Raw genomic sequence first — 13,470 nt, forward strand, 5'->3', positions numbered from 1 at the left:
AGGATAACGCGGGGAAGAAATGGCAGGAATGGATGTTTGGCTGTCACAGGGGAAATTTTTGTCAAGCTACATCTGAATTTTGGGATACCCCACATTTTATCTTGTTTCCAAAACTATTCTTTTTGGATTCTCTTCAGTCAGCCAGAGAATGAGAACACTGATAATGTTCATGAGCCTGAGAAAATGGCTCACCCTAAGTTTCTTAGCCACTAGCTTTCCGTGAAAGAAAATCGGATAACACCAAATAGTGGTATATCTTTCAGAGCAACCAAACCGTACCAGGCTCTCTTTAAGGTCATTTTATTTTTTGTGGTAAGTTAAACAATTCATGTGTCTGTTTGTTGGCCATATGGAAGTCCTTTGGCTGACTTTGTTAATCATTCATTCTTCGGCTTAGAGTTAATTGTTTGCTAACTGTTAAGCTTGTGTGCATTGAAAGATGCCTTTGGGCTCTTAGGGCAGTGCGAATATCCCCCTAGAACAACAGAGACGTGCCTAGTGCTACTGCAACTGCTTGAACATGCAGATCTCACAGCTACAGGCTACACCGCTGCTGCTTCATGCACGGGTCTCTCAGGATGGAGTGTAGTTGCGTTCCTACCTGCTGGTTAAAATGAACAAACCCCATACGTGGACAACATAGCCACAGAGAGGCTTATTCTTTCTGAAGACCTGGCTTATTCTTTCTGAAGACCTGGCTCCAAAGAATTTGCTTTGGTTTATCATGAATTTTGGAAGGTGCTGACCCAAGATGGTGGGTCTCGAGCCCGGCAGGATAGTGACTCCTTTGTGATGTGCTTTTTCAAGGCACACCAGGACTTGAAGGGCCCTTCCCCTTCACAAGGAAGAGTTTGTAGAAGCTACGTCTTCACCAATATAGAGGGAGATGGATTCTATCCATCCCAGAAGCCGTGCACCACTGCTACAAAAACGACCCAAGTTCTGCAAGCCACTAGTGAACTTCCAGCATGCCTCGACATCCTGGAGGACATGCAGGACACCATCTAGCAGGACATTCTCAAGCAGGGCAGAAGCCATCTTTCCACTTGATATTCTCTTCTTTTTCAGCTGTGGTGATGAATTTTGTAATGTGTACTCAAATGAGACCGAAACTTTTGCATTTATTTAGTGCCTAAGAATGAACTGCTGTCTGATCATAACTGATATGGACCAAATCTGTGTTTGAGCAGGGAACATTTCAGAGGCAGCCTTTGGCAGGGCTTACTGAGCCTGTGAGCTAGCCCCTGAACATACAGGAGAAAACCAGAAGGGAGAACAACACGCCTCAAAGTGATGGCTTTGGTTAGCTTTGGGGCTTCCACAGAATGAGGCAGGAGGGAACACAAAAATAGAAGCACAGAGTCACATTAGGCCCTGCAGCCCAGCACAAGCTGCATTCCAGTTTAATAGCCCTGCATTCCTGCCTGAACCACCTCAAACTGGGTGCCAGATACCCATCTCAGCTGCGCCCCCAGTAACGCTGGAGGACTTCTGCCTCTGCTGCCAGCAAGATCAGGTTCTGGCCCAACGTCAGCCCCAATTCTCCTCTCTGGACTCATCCAACTCGCTGACAAACCTAGTTAGCTTTCTGGAGACACGTGGCTGATTTAATTCAGCAATTTAATAAAAACATGGTTTTGACTGCCTGCTAATGGGATCGCCCGAGATAGGCTCAGCTGCTTAGTGTGGGTTACAGTTTTACTTGCAAACACAATAAGCATGGAAATCTATCTAGGATGACATCATAGGAAAACATTACCATCTCCCTTATAAGACAAGCAAGGTTTTTGTATGCATTTAATATATATGTCTTGCTTTCAGCTGGTTTCTCGCTACAATTTTCTGCTTTTGTTTCTTCCAGGGAGACTTATTTTTCCGTTGCATTTTTTCAGTTTGTTTCTGGTGTTGGCAATGTGCGGGGATGAAATGATAAATATCAGAAAAGACATAATCTACTCCCTCCTCCCCTCTAATTTTACCTTGCAGAAAAGTTCATCAAAGCTTGCCCCTCCCCTTTGCACAGCGGAGACTTGAACCAGCCCATTCTGTGAAATGAACCAGATCCTATGGTAGGCTCCCAGATACCAGGGTTATCAAGTGCAATTTTACAATTTAATTACCAGAGAATTAAACACTGCGCTTCACTGAGGCAGTTGGGTTGCTCTTGCCAGAGGGTTTTACCATCTGTGTGGGGTAAGAAGTCTTTTATACTTGGTCTACCAAGGGTAAAAGCACATAACAGCGAAATTTTGAAGCCTCAGCCACTCTGTACATGTCCTGTCCCCGATTTAGGGTGTGCATTTTGGAATATCCCTACCAACAGATGGGGATTGAGAGCATCATCATCATGGTCATCTAGGCTGCCTTTTCACTGCTGTTGTCTCCAGATTGTGGCAATGAACAAATTCGAGCCTGGAAATTCCTATTCTCCCCTCCCACCCAACCTTCCCTCCCACATTTGTGACCACTTCTGCTAAGCTGCAGAAATTCTCAGTGGTTTACACACAAGGCGGCGTTACTGTTTGTAGTTTTCTGGATTTCAAACATAATTTGCTGAGAAAAAAAGTATCTGAAAACCCTAGTTTTTAGGATTATGCTTGGAGAAAAAGGGTGGGAGATGCCTACAGTCTTTCTGATTCTAGAGGCAATGTGAGAGCTAGAGGTAGGTTAGGGGGGACACAGAGGGGCCAGCCAAGATGCTTTCAAGCTCTAAATCCAGTGCTACAGACCAGCTCACCATGTGAAGCCAAGAAAAAAGTAGAGAAGCCAAGAAAGGAGATTTGACTCTTCAGGTGGAAATGGCTGTCTTATCTCATGAAGTCGGAGTACCTAGCCTCCTTTCTTCTTTCTTCCGATGCTGTCCCGTAACCCTCTTATCCCATCAGGGATGACAAAAAATGCTATAGCTTCTGAATAGTTGGGTCCTGCCATGGCAAGGCACTGTTTTCCTCCAAAGAAATGTTTCTGCCACTAAGACTGACCTCTGAAGGCGTGTCTTAAGGACGTCTTCCCTAGGGGGTTGGCACTGTTGGAGATGTGTGGGTGCAAACACCTAGTCTAGGCATGTTTTATCATGTGTGAGTACGACTTGCCCTGCAGGTAATGATTGATCCCAAACAGATACGTCTTTTAGAGCACAGATGCTCTTTCCTCCGCTCATCCTCATTCACTCCTTCAGTGAGTAAAAAGCCCTGTGAATATCCTTCAGTGAATAAAAGGCTAATTCAAAGAGCCTACCACCTCCTGCTGCCTCCTTAGCAGTTATTTTTTCTACCAAACCCTTGCTTTTAGTTTATTTTAGCAGAAGATGCTATCCTTGAGGACCAGGCAATGTATAACTTGTATGTGATTAGAGGAGGTAAAAGAAAGGGAAGGGGACACCTTGGCACAGAGATGACGCAAGGATAAATGCAATGTGTTAATTCAGCATTTTCGTCTCCAGAAGAGCTGCCTAGTTGCTCCGAATCTTCCAGTTCTGAACAGTTGCCTGCAAGCAAGCCTCAGACCTTGTCTCCCGACATCTCCACAGGTTTTCAATACAATGAATACTATTGCTAATACACTGTGCATACCAGCCTGCAGGGTATGGGCTCAGAGATGAGCTTTTTTGGTACTAGACTGCATCCTATGTAGCGATATCAGAACACATGGGTCTGCCTGGTTGGGTGAACTCAGGAGATCAAAACCATTCTCCTCCCAAATGAACTTGGTAGCTGGATTTCTCAAAAGCAGCTTGGTAGGACTGAGACAAACCCTGATTTTCAGATGCATTGAAAGTCTCACTAAAAATAGCAACAAAGAGACCGGAACAGCCAGTCATCAATGACTAAGCACTAGTTTTATGAACAGATCTTCACGTGCTATGCCTCGATTTGTGAACTGTCTCAAAGTAAAGTTCCTAAACAAATCAGATACCGGACAGAAACGTTTTAATGCATTTTCTTTAGGCATGTGATGAAAGTCTTCTTGCCCTATTAGCCTGACATTAACTCTTCAGCTGGTAAAATTGTTGCTTGTCAAATGTAATGCTACTCTGGGGAGAACCATGTGATCTTTTCTTTTTGTAATACATGGAAGAAGCTTTCCTGTCTCATCTTCCCTCTCCCCCTCTCAGACTATTTATGGCTTGACAACAGACTATTAGGAGGTGCTTAGGTCAGCTAAGCACCTTCAGTCCCACCACAGTTACCGGGTTGAAAGGTCTGCAGCACCACCTGAGAGCATCAGTGCTACTGTTCCCATTTATGTCTTATGAACCATGCTATAAAGAAGGATACGGCACAAGATTAAATGTCCCCCCATACCAAAGCGTTTAATAAGTGAAGAGCTCCGTTTGTCCATTGATTCTCTGCAGATATTCAAAGTTTGGGAGAAACTTAACATCCTTCAAAATCACAAGAATCAATGCCAGCACTTGCCATACATCACACCCTCAATTCAAGCTATAACATGAGAGGCAAGCCCAGACCTTAACAGAAAAGTAAACACTTACCTTTCTTGGTTTCACTTTGTCATGGTAGTCATATTGAAAAATTCCTTTGTAGCTAAGTCCTAACCACCAAGGAATCCCCTGCTTGTCCTGAAAGAAAAAAAATAGAGCTAAATTGAATGGGAAGAGGAAATGCTGGAGATTTCCTGGGTTGTTTTTCAAGGTAAATATTTGTTTCTAAGCAATGTCCTTGAATGTCATGGGTGCCATTAAATGGCCCTGGCTGAATTACCTCAAGTCGCAAAGCTCCTCGGTGTTAAAGAGAGATCTTTTTCACTTGTAGCTATGACATCTAAAACCATTTAGAATGCATCACCTGCGATCAAGTTACTCAAAATGCTGCCAGGGGAGGTTTGGCATTAGTCCCTTGTGCAGTGGTACATCCTCTTTCTCTGCCCTGTAAATTATTCAGTCCAAACACTCAAAGATCGGAGAGGAAGGAAAGAGAATCAGCCAGCTGACTTGAATTATGTGGAGGGATTTTAGCATTAATCTTGAAAATGAAACAGTAATGGGATCTGAGAGCTACCAAGTGATAAGGTCTGACAGGCTTGGACCCAACTGCTTTGTGTCTGAGTGTGCAATAAAATGGCCTTGTGGAGTAATGGCTGATATCTGATACTAGCCCCTTAGCAATTTACTGAACTGGAGTCCTCAATGAAATTACATCTGTTCTGTTAATGTGATAAAGAAAGGCAGGGTAAAACCCAGCTAAACCAAAACCCCCACATCAAGCAGAAGCAAAACCTATTACGTGCAATATTTGTTGCCTCACTGATGCTCACTGGCATTTACTGATCACGAAGAGTTCACTGGAAGAGCTCTCAAGAGTTTGCAGGCTTGGACATGCAGCCCAATCCATCCGATCTTGCTTGGTCTGGAGTAGTCCAACAGATGCAGAGGCTGTTGGAGTGATCCTAGCCTCTGGTAAAAGATGAGGCTAATGTGTTTCGCAAAATTCCTTGCACATTAGCAGGAACAGACCAGGAAAGCACATCTCCCTGAGACAGGTACTGTCAGATATTTGTGTTTTTATGGTAGCCCGTGTGTGGGAGATGTATGCAAAACCATATGATCTGTGCAGAGAGATAATGATGAAACACGTCAAAACTTCAGGGATGATAAATGAGGGAATACGCTGTGGGGGGTGTGGATCTAGCTTTCTCTATATGCTTATTGATTTCTCTGCTTAAGCAAAATAATAACCCTACACAGCTGGTCAGGTAGGGAACCAGTGATAATAGTATGAGACTGGAAGATTTGGTGGTAAATCACTAAACAAATGAAATAAGGAATTTCAGGAATACCTGCATGAAATTCACACAGTTAGAAGTAGAGAATGGTTTTGTGGGTGGAGGTGTGGAACATGTCATCCCTAGAACACAGTCTAGTGCTTTGGCATTAAAAAGATGTACTATAACTGTATCCATCTACCTACATCTCAAGTGGAGGGAGCTGGTGTCTGCAGATTATTGCTGGCCCTAGTTAGTTGCTCTTGGGTGTGCAGGTTAGGAAAAATCCGACCTCGTGGAACTATGAAAAGGAGTAAAACACTGAGTCTGCCAGCAAAGTGGCTGCTGGTCCCTTTGGTGCTGGTTCACTGGCATCACCAGAGCTTGCTGCTGCCTGTGAGCTGAACATCTCCAGCACAACAGAAAGACTGTGAGAGTTTTATCTTGAAGAACAGGATTTTCCTCTTGGGAGCTATATTTACCAAACATTCGCTACTCAGTTGAAATAAGTTTATCCTACTACAGGAAGTGAAACAAGACTTTAGCAATAGCGTATTGTACTCTGAAAGCAGGATGGTTGTTTGCACCTCTCCCCCTTCCTCTCCGAAGTCAGTGTAATTCAATAAATAAACCTCATTTGTAGCACGTACCTTTACTGCGTAATAATGCACTCCATATGTTGGGAGGGATTCTACAATGCTCATGTAACTGCAAAACAACACATAAGAGAATAACGTGTCTGAGAAGCTGAGAGAATGATCTGAAAAGAAGTGCTTAAATAAGAAGTATATAACTACTTAAAAAATAAAGCATTAGATGAGATGGGAGGCATAGTCACATATTGGTTTTACAGGCCAGTGTATATATTTCCTGATAAAACAAAGGTCACCACAAGTCACTTTTATTTCACTTACTTTACAATTGCTTGACCTCTTGTCTGACCGTTTAGTTTCTTGTAATGTTCAATGACTCGGTCCTCACTGGAAGAGAAGAAATTAGAAATTATATTTGATGGCAGTGTCATGACTAAGAAGCATGCCCAAAGGTGAAGAGGTATTTCTGTTAACACAGCTACCAACTGAGGGAATCGAAAGATGCCAAGCAAAACTGCTAGATGATGGAACCTGATGTCACTCAGGGAAAACAAGGGGGACTCAGACTGAGAATAAAACTGCATTGCTAAGCATTCGTTTTCTGGAAGAACTTTTTTTACTCACAACCTCCGTATCTATTTGTACAGACTTTCCCCTCTCCACGTTACTCTCCTCATCTACAGATGGTGCCTACAATATTGCAGAGCATGGCAAACAGATGTTTGCTTCTCAAGCTTAGCTTTACCCTAGCTGATGCCACTTCTTTCTGAGCCCACCAAGTTCTCTTAGTGAGCAAAGCTTTCTGAAATTGGTGGCCACTAACAGCCCTCAGCAAGGAGTTAAATTCCCAACGTACACGGAGGCAACGTCTGTGGCAGGGAATGTGTCCAAGCCACTCAAAGTTGGGTCCCTTCACTGTTTAAGTATTGATGTGCCGTTGCATATTTTTGGTTATATTAACTTGCATTCCCTCAGGCAACGCTTGGCCATGTGCTGGCAGTTAGCATGGGCCAGGGCCCATTCCCGGTGCTGCTTTGGAGACTAAGAGAGTTTCATGGTATAGAAGGAGGGTGTTCTGTGCCAGTGGAGAACAGTTCTACGTGTGTTTGATAAATGCATACATTCTCCTCTACACAGTAGAGATGCAACACCCAAGAGCAGGTCAGCATGACCCAGATGACAGAGGCATCTCTATGCTCACCTCTCAGGAATCTCATTCCTGTTCTCTGGTGAATGAGCACAGAACCAGAGCGATTTGATTCTTTCAGTCATTTGTCAGCAAGGTCACAGCATGGCAAAGCATAAGCCAAGGTTCTCCTTTCAAAGGTTCATGGTTCTCTCGTTCGATTTTAATAGCATTCTGCTTGATCTGCAGCCATGCAACTCATCACAGCCTACAGGCTTGGTACTTTCAGGCTGCTCTGACTTTGTTTTTTATTTCCAGCAATGTAATGCCCACAGGACCAGCTCTGCTCATTGGCATGGCAGAATGCCCAAGTCCTCATTTCTAAACCCAATCTCTTGCTCCTCATCTTGTAACTCCAAGAACAAGGAGTCTGCTGAGTCTCCCAGAGGTACATTACAAAACTTACTAGGGCAAGAGGAAGGAAACCTGAACTGCCTATATGTCACCTTTCTGCCCTCCCCACCTGGCACTGCACGAGCTTCCAGTGGCACCAGGTGGCTATCTAATGCCGTCATGCCGCGTGTGGTTTGGGCCATCGTGAACGAGCATTGCTTCCTCCCTGCATTTTCTAGGTCTAGATGGACCCTTAAGGGCAACCACATGGTTGTCCAAGACGTGGTAATCCTTCCCCAGGCAGAACTGAAGCTGTTTTTGCTGTTAGAATCTCCGCTAGAAAGATGTTCCCCTGAGCCCAGACACCAGCCATAATGCCCTCAGCGATGTCAGAGGCAGAGGCCACGCAGCGCCTGCTGTGACTTCACGCGCAGGATGCTCAGTTCTGTGATGGCACAGGGAGGACATTGTGCCCTGCGACACGACATGATGCTCTGTGCACAGATGGCACGGGAGCTGAGGACTGAGAGTCCGTCCCTGGTGATGCAGGGGAGAAGGCAGAGGAACAGAAACTCCAGTGTAGACAGCACAGGATGATTCAGAGCAGACCCTCAGAATAATTTTAATGCTTAGAAAATATCCGTAAGGAAATTCAGCAGCTATGAAACCATATCCAGCCCACTGATCCGAGCAAGTTCCACAGATGTTATGGGCGTGCACATGAAGGCAGAGCCCAGCTCTCCTGCTACGATTATCATAAACAGGATTACTTTTGGAGAAGTAACTGAATTACATGAGTGTTCAGTACTGGAAGATCTCCAAACCCCATCATTTTTAATAAAAAAGATGGACAGAGAGGGCTTACAGCCCTTTGAAATTACCTCTTAAACCCACAATTACATGTGGATGCAATTCCTCTCTGTCTCAGACAGGAACAAACCAGGAGTGACTTCTCAGAAACCAGTGGAGTTTCTCCAGCAGAAAACACTCTCAGCTTTGGTTTCTACTCTGTGCATTTTATGGTGCAGATCAAGCTCTCATATTGGTGCCGTTCAAGGAATGGATAGGTGCACCTGCCTGCTGGTTACCTCACGTGATTCTGGATGGGCTCTGCTTTCTCACAGATGATTATTATAAGGTACTGGGTATGTTCCTAAACCATACTCCTCTGGTAGGAAGGACAGTTGATGGCTTATTTCCTTCAAAGGGATAGATTGGATGTCAGGGAGCCCTCCTGAACAGCTCCTGAACAGCTGGACGAATAAAATTATGTTCTCAAACCATACTAAAAGATGTGGGATAGTCTAGACTCTTCCGTTTCCCTAAAGAAATACAGGCAACACTCCCTATGCCTCCATTGCCCTGTTGGGACACTGCTGATGTTCCTCTCTGCTGTGTAATGTTCTGAGGTCTACAGGTGCTAAGTGCTAGATGAGCATTATTCTCATTTCTACTTTCTTTTGGACAATAAATAAATAAAATAAAGCCTGAATTATCAATTAAGGCATGAATATGGGGACATACTGCCTCTCACCTTTCTATAGCACTGAGCTAGTCCCATTGTGGGGAAAAAAACGGGTGCTCCAGAGCACCATTCATGCAATGGATGGGAAGAGGTTGTTGTTGCTTCTCCCCACTGACAGTAAAGGGAGCAGAGGGCCCCTACTTGAGCTGGAGATGGTCTACACTGGAGAAATGTTCATGCTCAGCTGAATCCCACCCTAGCTGCCTGACAGTCGCTCCTCGAATAGTTCTTTGGGCTCCTTTTTCATCCCCACAGCCCTGTCCAAGGACGATCGTGCAGTCCAGAGGTCACTTTCTGCCTCCAGCTCTGCGGTGGAGGGGCAAGCCCAGCATGTGCCAGGGAAAACAAGGAAAATCATTCACGGGTCAGAACAGAGCATTAACAGAGCTTACAGACCTTCTCCCCTATCATTTCAGCTGTTCGTCTCCGAGCAGCTGCCGTGCTGCTACTGACAGCTGGGAGAGAGCTGGGACGCCGCCTGGACCACCAGCTGATGTCTCCTCCTGCCCAGCTCTGGCTGGTTGCTGTGCCAGAGACACAGAAACTCATTCATAGCTAATGGGGAGACAGGGGGGAGGCTGGAGCACTACTGCCTGCTTGTCAGCTCATAAAACGTTCCCCCCCGAGCTCCGAAAATTAATTCTTGGATGATATCCTGCAGCAGATAACTCTGATAAAGATATTAAGAACTAGCAACAAATCCCTTCTGTCCCAGCAGCCTACAGAACTGGACAGAAGACAATTCGCAAGCAAATGCAGGGCCAGAATTTCTTATCACCAGATCCAGTTTTTCAAAGGTATTTGCTTCTCCCCTCTCTTCTCAGCACATTGAGCTGTTTTAAATAGCTATCAACTCATCGCTGCACCTCACTGTTATTCTGTTTCCAACCTGATTTTTCTATTTCGATGATGTTCTCAAACTTACTTACAATATCTCTATTTGCAATGATTTGTGCAGCCAAATACTGCCCCACTGAATCCAGCAGAGCATCTCCTGGGCCACTGGGACCAAGAGGATGATCAGAGCCTGCGGTCTGTATTGTATTAGAGAAACTTGAGATTTGCAGTTGATATATTCAGAGTTAGATTTTCTGGGAATGCTGATGCTTAAGGTTGCTAAAAACAAGTTTGCACTCAGGCTGTTGGAAGCCAGGAGAAGTCTGGCTTCCCCTTGGTTAGCTGAAAATCCAATTCTAGCATCCACTTTTGTGCCATCGTCTCTGCTCTTGTGTTCTTGCTGGCAATTTAGTACTGAGCTGGCTTGCTTGGGAGGATCTGGATTGAGATAATATGCAATGACAATAGCTGCAAAGGAGCACTGCGAACTAACACGCTTACTAAAGATTTTCTCCAGTCTCATTGTGATTAGTATTGCATCTAAAATAATAAATACTGTGAGCTGTTTCCACGCATGGGCAAGAGAAATCAAAACTCGGGGCCTCAGTTCCTGGACTGTGTGGGAGGACCAGAAGCTCAGCTTTCATCTGAAAGTAAAACAAAAAAAGCCACCCTTCTTGCTTCAATCAGCGATGCTATGGAGACACTTGAGAACAAGATGTGTAACTGATTCGTCGTAATCTACAGAGAGCTGGAAACAGCAACTCCATGCTGCACAAATTACAGCCTTCATCTTTGTTGTGATGCCTGCAAATCTCCAAGGAGAGGTTGCAGTGGAAAGGCCTGCAGCAAGGGTGGGTAACCTGGAGACTCCATGGGGGAGGAGCTGGGGGCCACAGACTGTCTTCCTTCAGACCTCACTGCAGCGAAGAGCCCAGGACTCATCCTACTGGTCTTACTACACTTGATAGGAGCAACAGGTGATGTTTTTTCATGGTGTGACAGAAATGGTATATTACTTCGTGCAGATCTAGGACAGTTAACTTACTAAAGGTATCATAGTATCTACCCGAACATCCATATTATCACCTCTTAGTCCATTTCAGACAATTTTTGATGCAGTTGTAAATACAGTATAGGGTTCTTTTGTAGGTTTGTTTTAAACTAGAACAGTTAGTTGTCCCACCCCCTGCCATTTTAGATGTTCCTTTCTGGAGCTGGAAATTCACTTGCTCTTGCTTTGTCCTAATACTGAAGAACTGGAGCATAAAACTAATTGCACATAGAAAGGGACAGGATAAAATTTGTATCCGGTATGCAATCTGTGTGAGATGCAAATGAGAAGGGAAACGGTAGGCACATTTTTTTAAATTTTGCCCTCTTAGATCACCAAAGTTTGAGCTTTTTGTCTGATTTACCAGCAGCCTCTTCTTGTGAGCGTTCAGCATTTCAGGGGGTGTTTATGAAAAAGCCACCATTAAAAAATAATGAGCTACTGGTATATAAAAGCTCTCTGCGACCTGGCCACTGAAGTGAAATCACAAGGGAGTCACAGGACTGTAGCCACTGGTTTTATTACCCCGTTGGAAACAGCCAGCTTCCCAACCTGCGACCTGTTCTCAGTCACAAGGGAACTCCCCCAGAATTAAGTACAGCTGCAAGAAGTGCTGTATCCTGTGTATAACCATAAATACTTGCATCCTGAGCGTGAGGTTTTCACATGGCTCTTCTTGCTCCAGGTGACGCAACGTTGCCCAAACCAAAGGAGGGGACAGAGGCAGTCCTCTCTGGGATTTCCCAGCAGAAGTCTCTAACATAAAAGTTCTGACTAACTCTTGCTGACAGTGGGGGCAGATACGTCCTGATGGGCAGATGGAGCCTCACAAGCTGCCTGGGTTGTCATCCCTTTCCTGTATACGGATGCTATCACAGGCAACTGAAATAAAGACTACGTGGGCACTTTAGTAAGACCTCGCTCCGTGTCGCTGCTGAAGGGTCAGGTTTGCCTTCTTCCCTGTCCATGGCTTGTTGTTCCCACTGCTCCTCTTGTGGTGGCCTTTAGCTTTTGAGCTATTTGCCTGTCAGTCAGACCAGGCCACAGACCCGGCTGGAAATGGACCAGTTTTTAAGATGTTCGTGATTCAGGGAAGCATTAGGTTGTGAAAAAATGAAGGAGATGCTTGAAAGAGGGAGATCATTCTGCCTCCAGACTGTGGTGATCCACATCTTTTGTATGAATGTCCCTAATCTCAGCCTGGGACTCTGGCTGTCTCCTGATGTGCTCAGAAGATGATTAGGACCTCACAGACTGGTTTGTCTGTGGCTTGACACTCGGTACAGCTAAGTCTGGTATTGTAGCCATGCTATGAAAAGTGAATGGACTTTCTGGCAAAGTAGGAACTGAACTGTTTTCCCCTGCCATCCTCAGATTACCAAGATGCAGGAATTAAAAGAGGAGCAGATAAAGAAGTTCACTCCCCCCCTCAGGCTCATAGCCTAATGCTTTAAAGACAAACATGAAAGGGGAACAAACAGAGAAATCAAGTGAAAGCATCTCCCTGTTAACGAAGAGTGTTTCCCCAAATTCTTTCCTATTTGCACAGATAAAAGGGCTGGGCGGGGTGGTACAGAAGCTATCTGTGGGGCATACAGAACTTAATTATGGCCTTTCTCCTACCCTGCATTCTATTTTCAGTGCAATAAAAACTAAAGTTACACGGCTCTACCTCTGACCATCACCTAGTTCACATAAGAGGAGGAATACGTTCCTTTTAGTTCAGCTGTGCCATACAGAAAGGACTTGCAAGGTGAAGCTCAATCCCTCAAAACCAATGCAGAACAGTGCAAAACATCGACATTTCAAACTGTGGTCACACTTTCTTTGGACAGATATAAAGTGCAGGAAAAGGGAATGGCACATTAGGTCCCCTGATTTCATTTTGCATGCTTACAGTGAATTTTCTGGCCAGGCATTACGGCAGACATTTGGCACATGAGGAAACTGAGGCCCAGGGTGGTAGATTTACATGGGCTGAATCACACGATGAGTTGGTGTTAGACCCAGAGCTAGGAGATGGGAATTCCTGCATCCCATCTTCACCCTCAGGTCACTAATTGCCATAGCTAGGACCTGGATAAGACACTGCAAAGCTGCTCAACAGAGTGATACGTTACCAGTAAGCAAGGGAAGGATGCTCCTTCAGCGCTGGTGTTGGAAGGGCTGGCAGCTTCTTTAATTCATTCCTTACAACTTCATTGCTGAAAGAGAGTTCAAA

At 44.9% G+C, this 13,470-nt stretch overlaps 1 protein-coding gene across 9 annotated transcripts in view; it reads right to left on the minus strand.

Moving 5' to 3' along the window:
* FRMD4A (FERM domain containing 4A) overlaps nt 1-13,470 on the minus strand; it is a 362,821-nt gene that overhangs the window by 48,975 nt on the left and 300,376 nt on the right. For all 9 annotated transcript variants that reach the window (XM_083819662.1, XM_083819664.1, XM_083819663.1 and 6 more), the window contains 4 exons: nt 13,370-13,453; nt 6,636-6,701; nt 6,372-6,429; nt 4,493-4,579 (listed from right to left, as the gene is read on the minus strand). In XM_083819662.1, the coding sequence (XP_083675788.1) occupies nt 4,493-4,579; nt 6,372-6,429; nt 6,636-6,701; nt 13,370-13,453 (295 nt within the window). The remainder of the gene's footprint in view (nt 1-4,492; nt 4,580-6,371; nt 6,430-6,635; nt 6,702-13,369; nt 13,454-13,470) is intronic.

This window comes from Anser anser (assembly GCF_964211835.1).
Source record: "Anser anser genome assembly, chromosome: 1".
Taxonomy (NCBI): Eukaryota; Metazoa; Chordata; class Aves; order Anseriformes; family Anatidae; genus Anser; species Anser anser.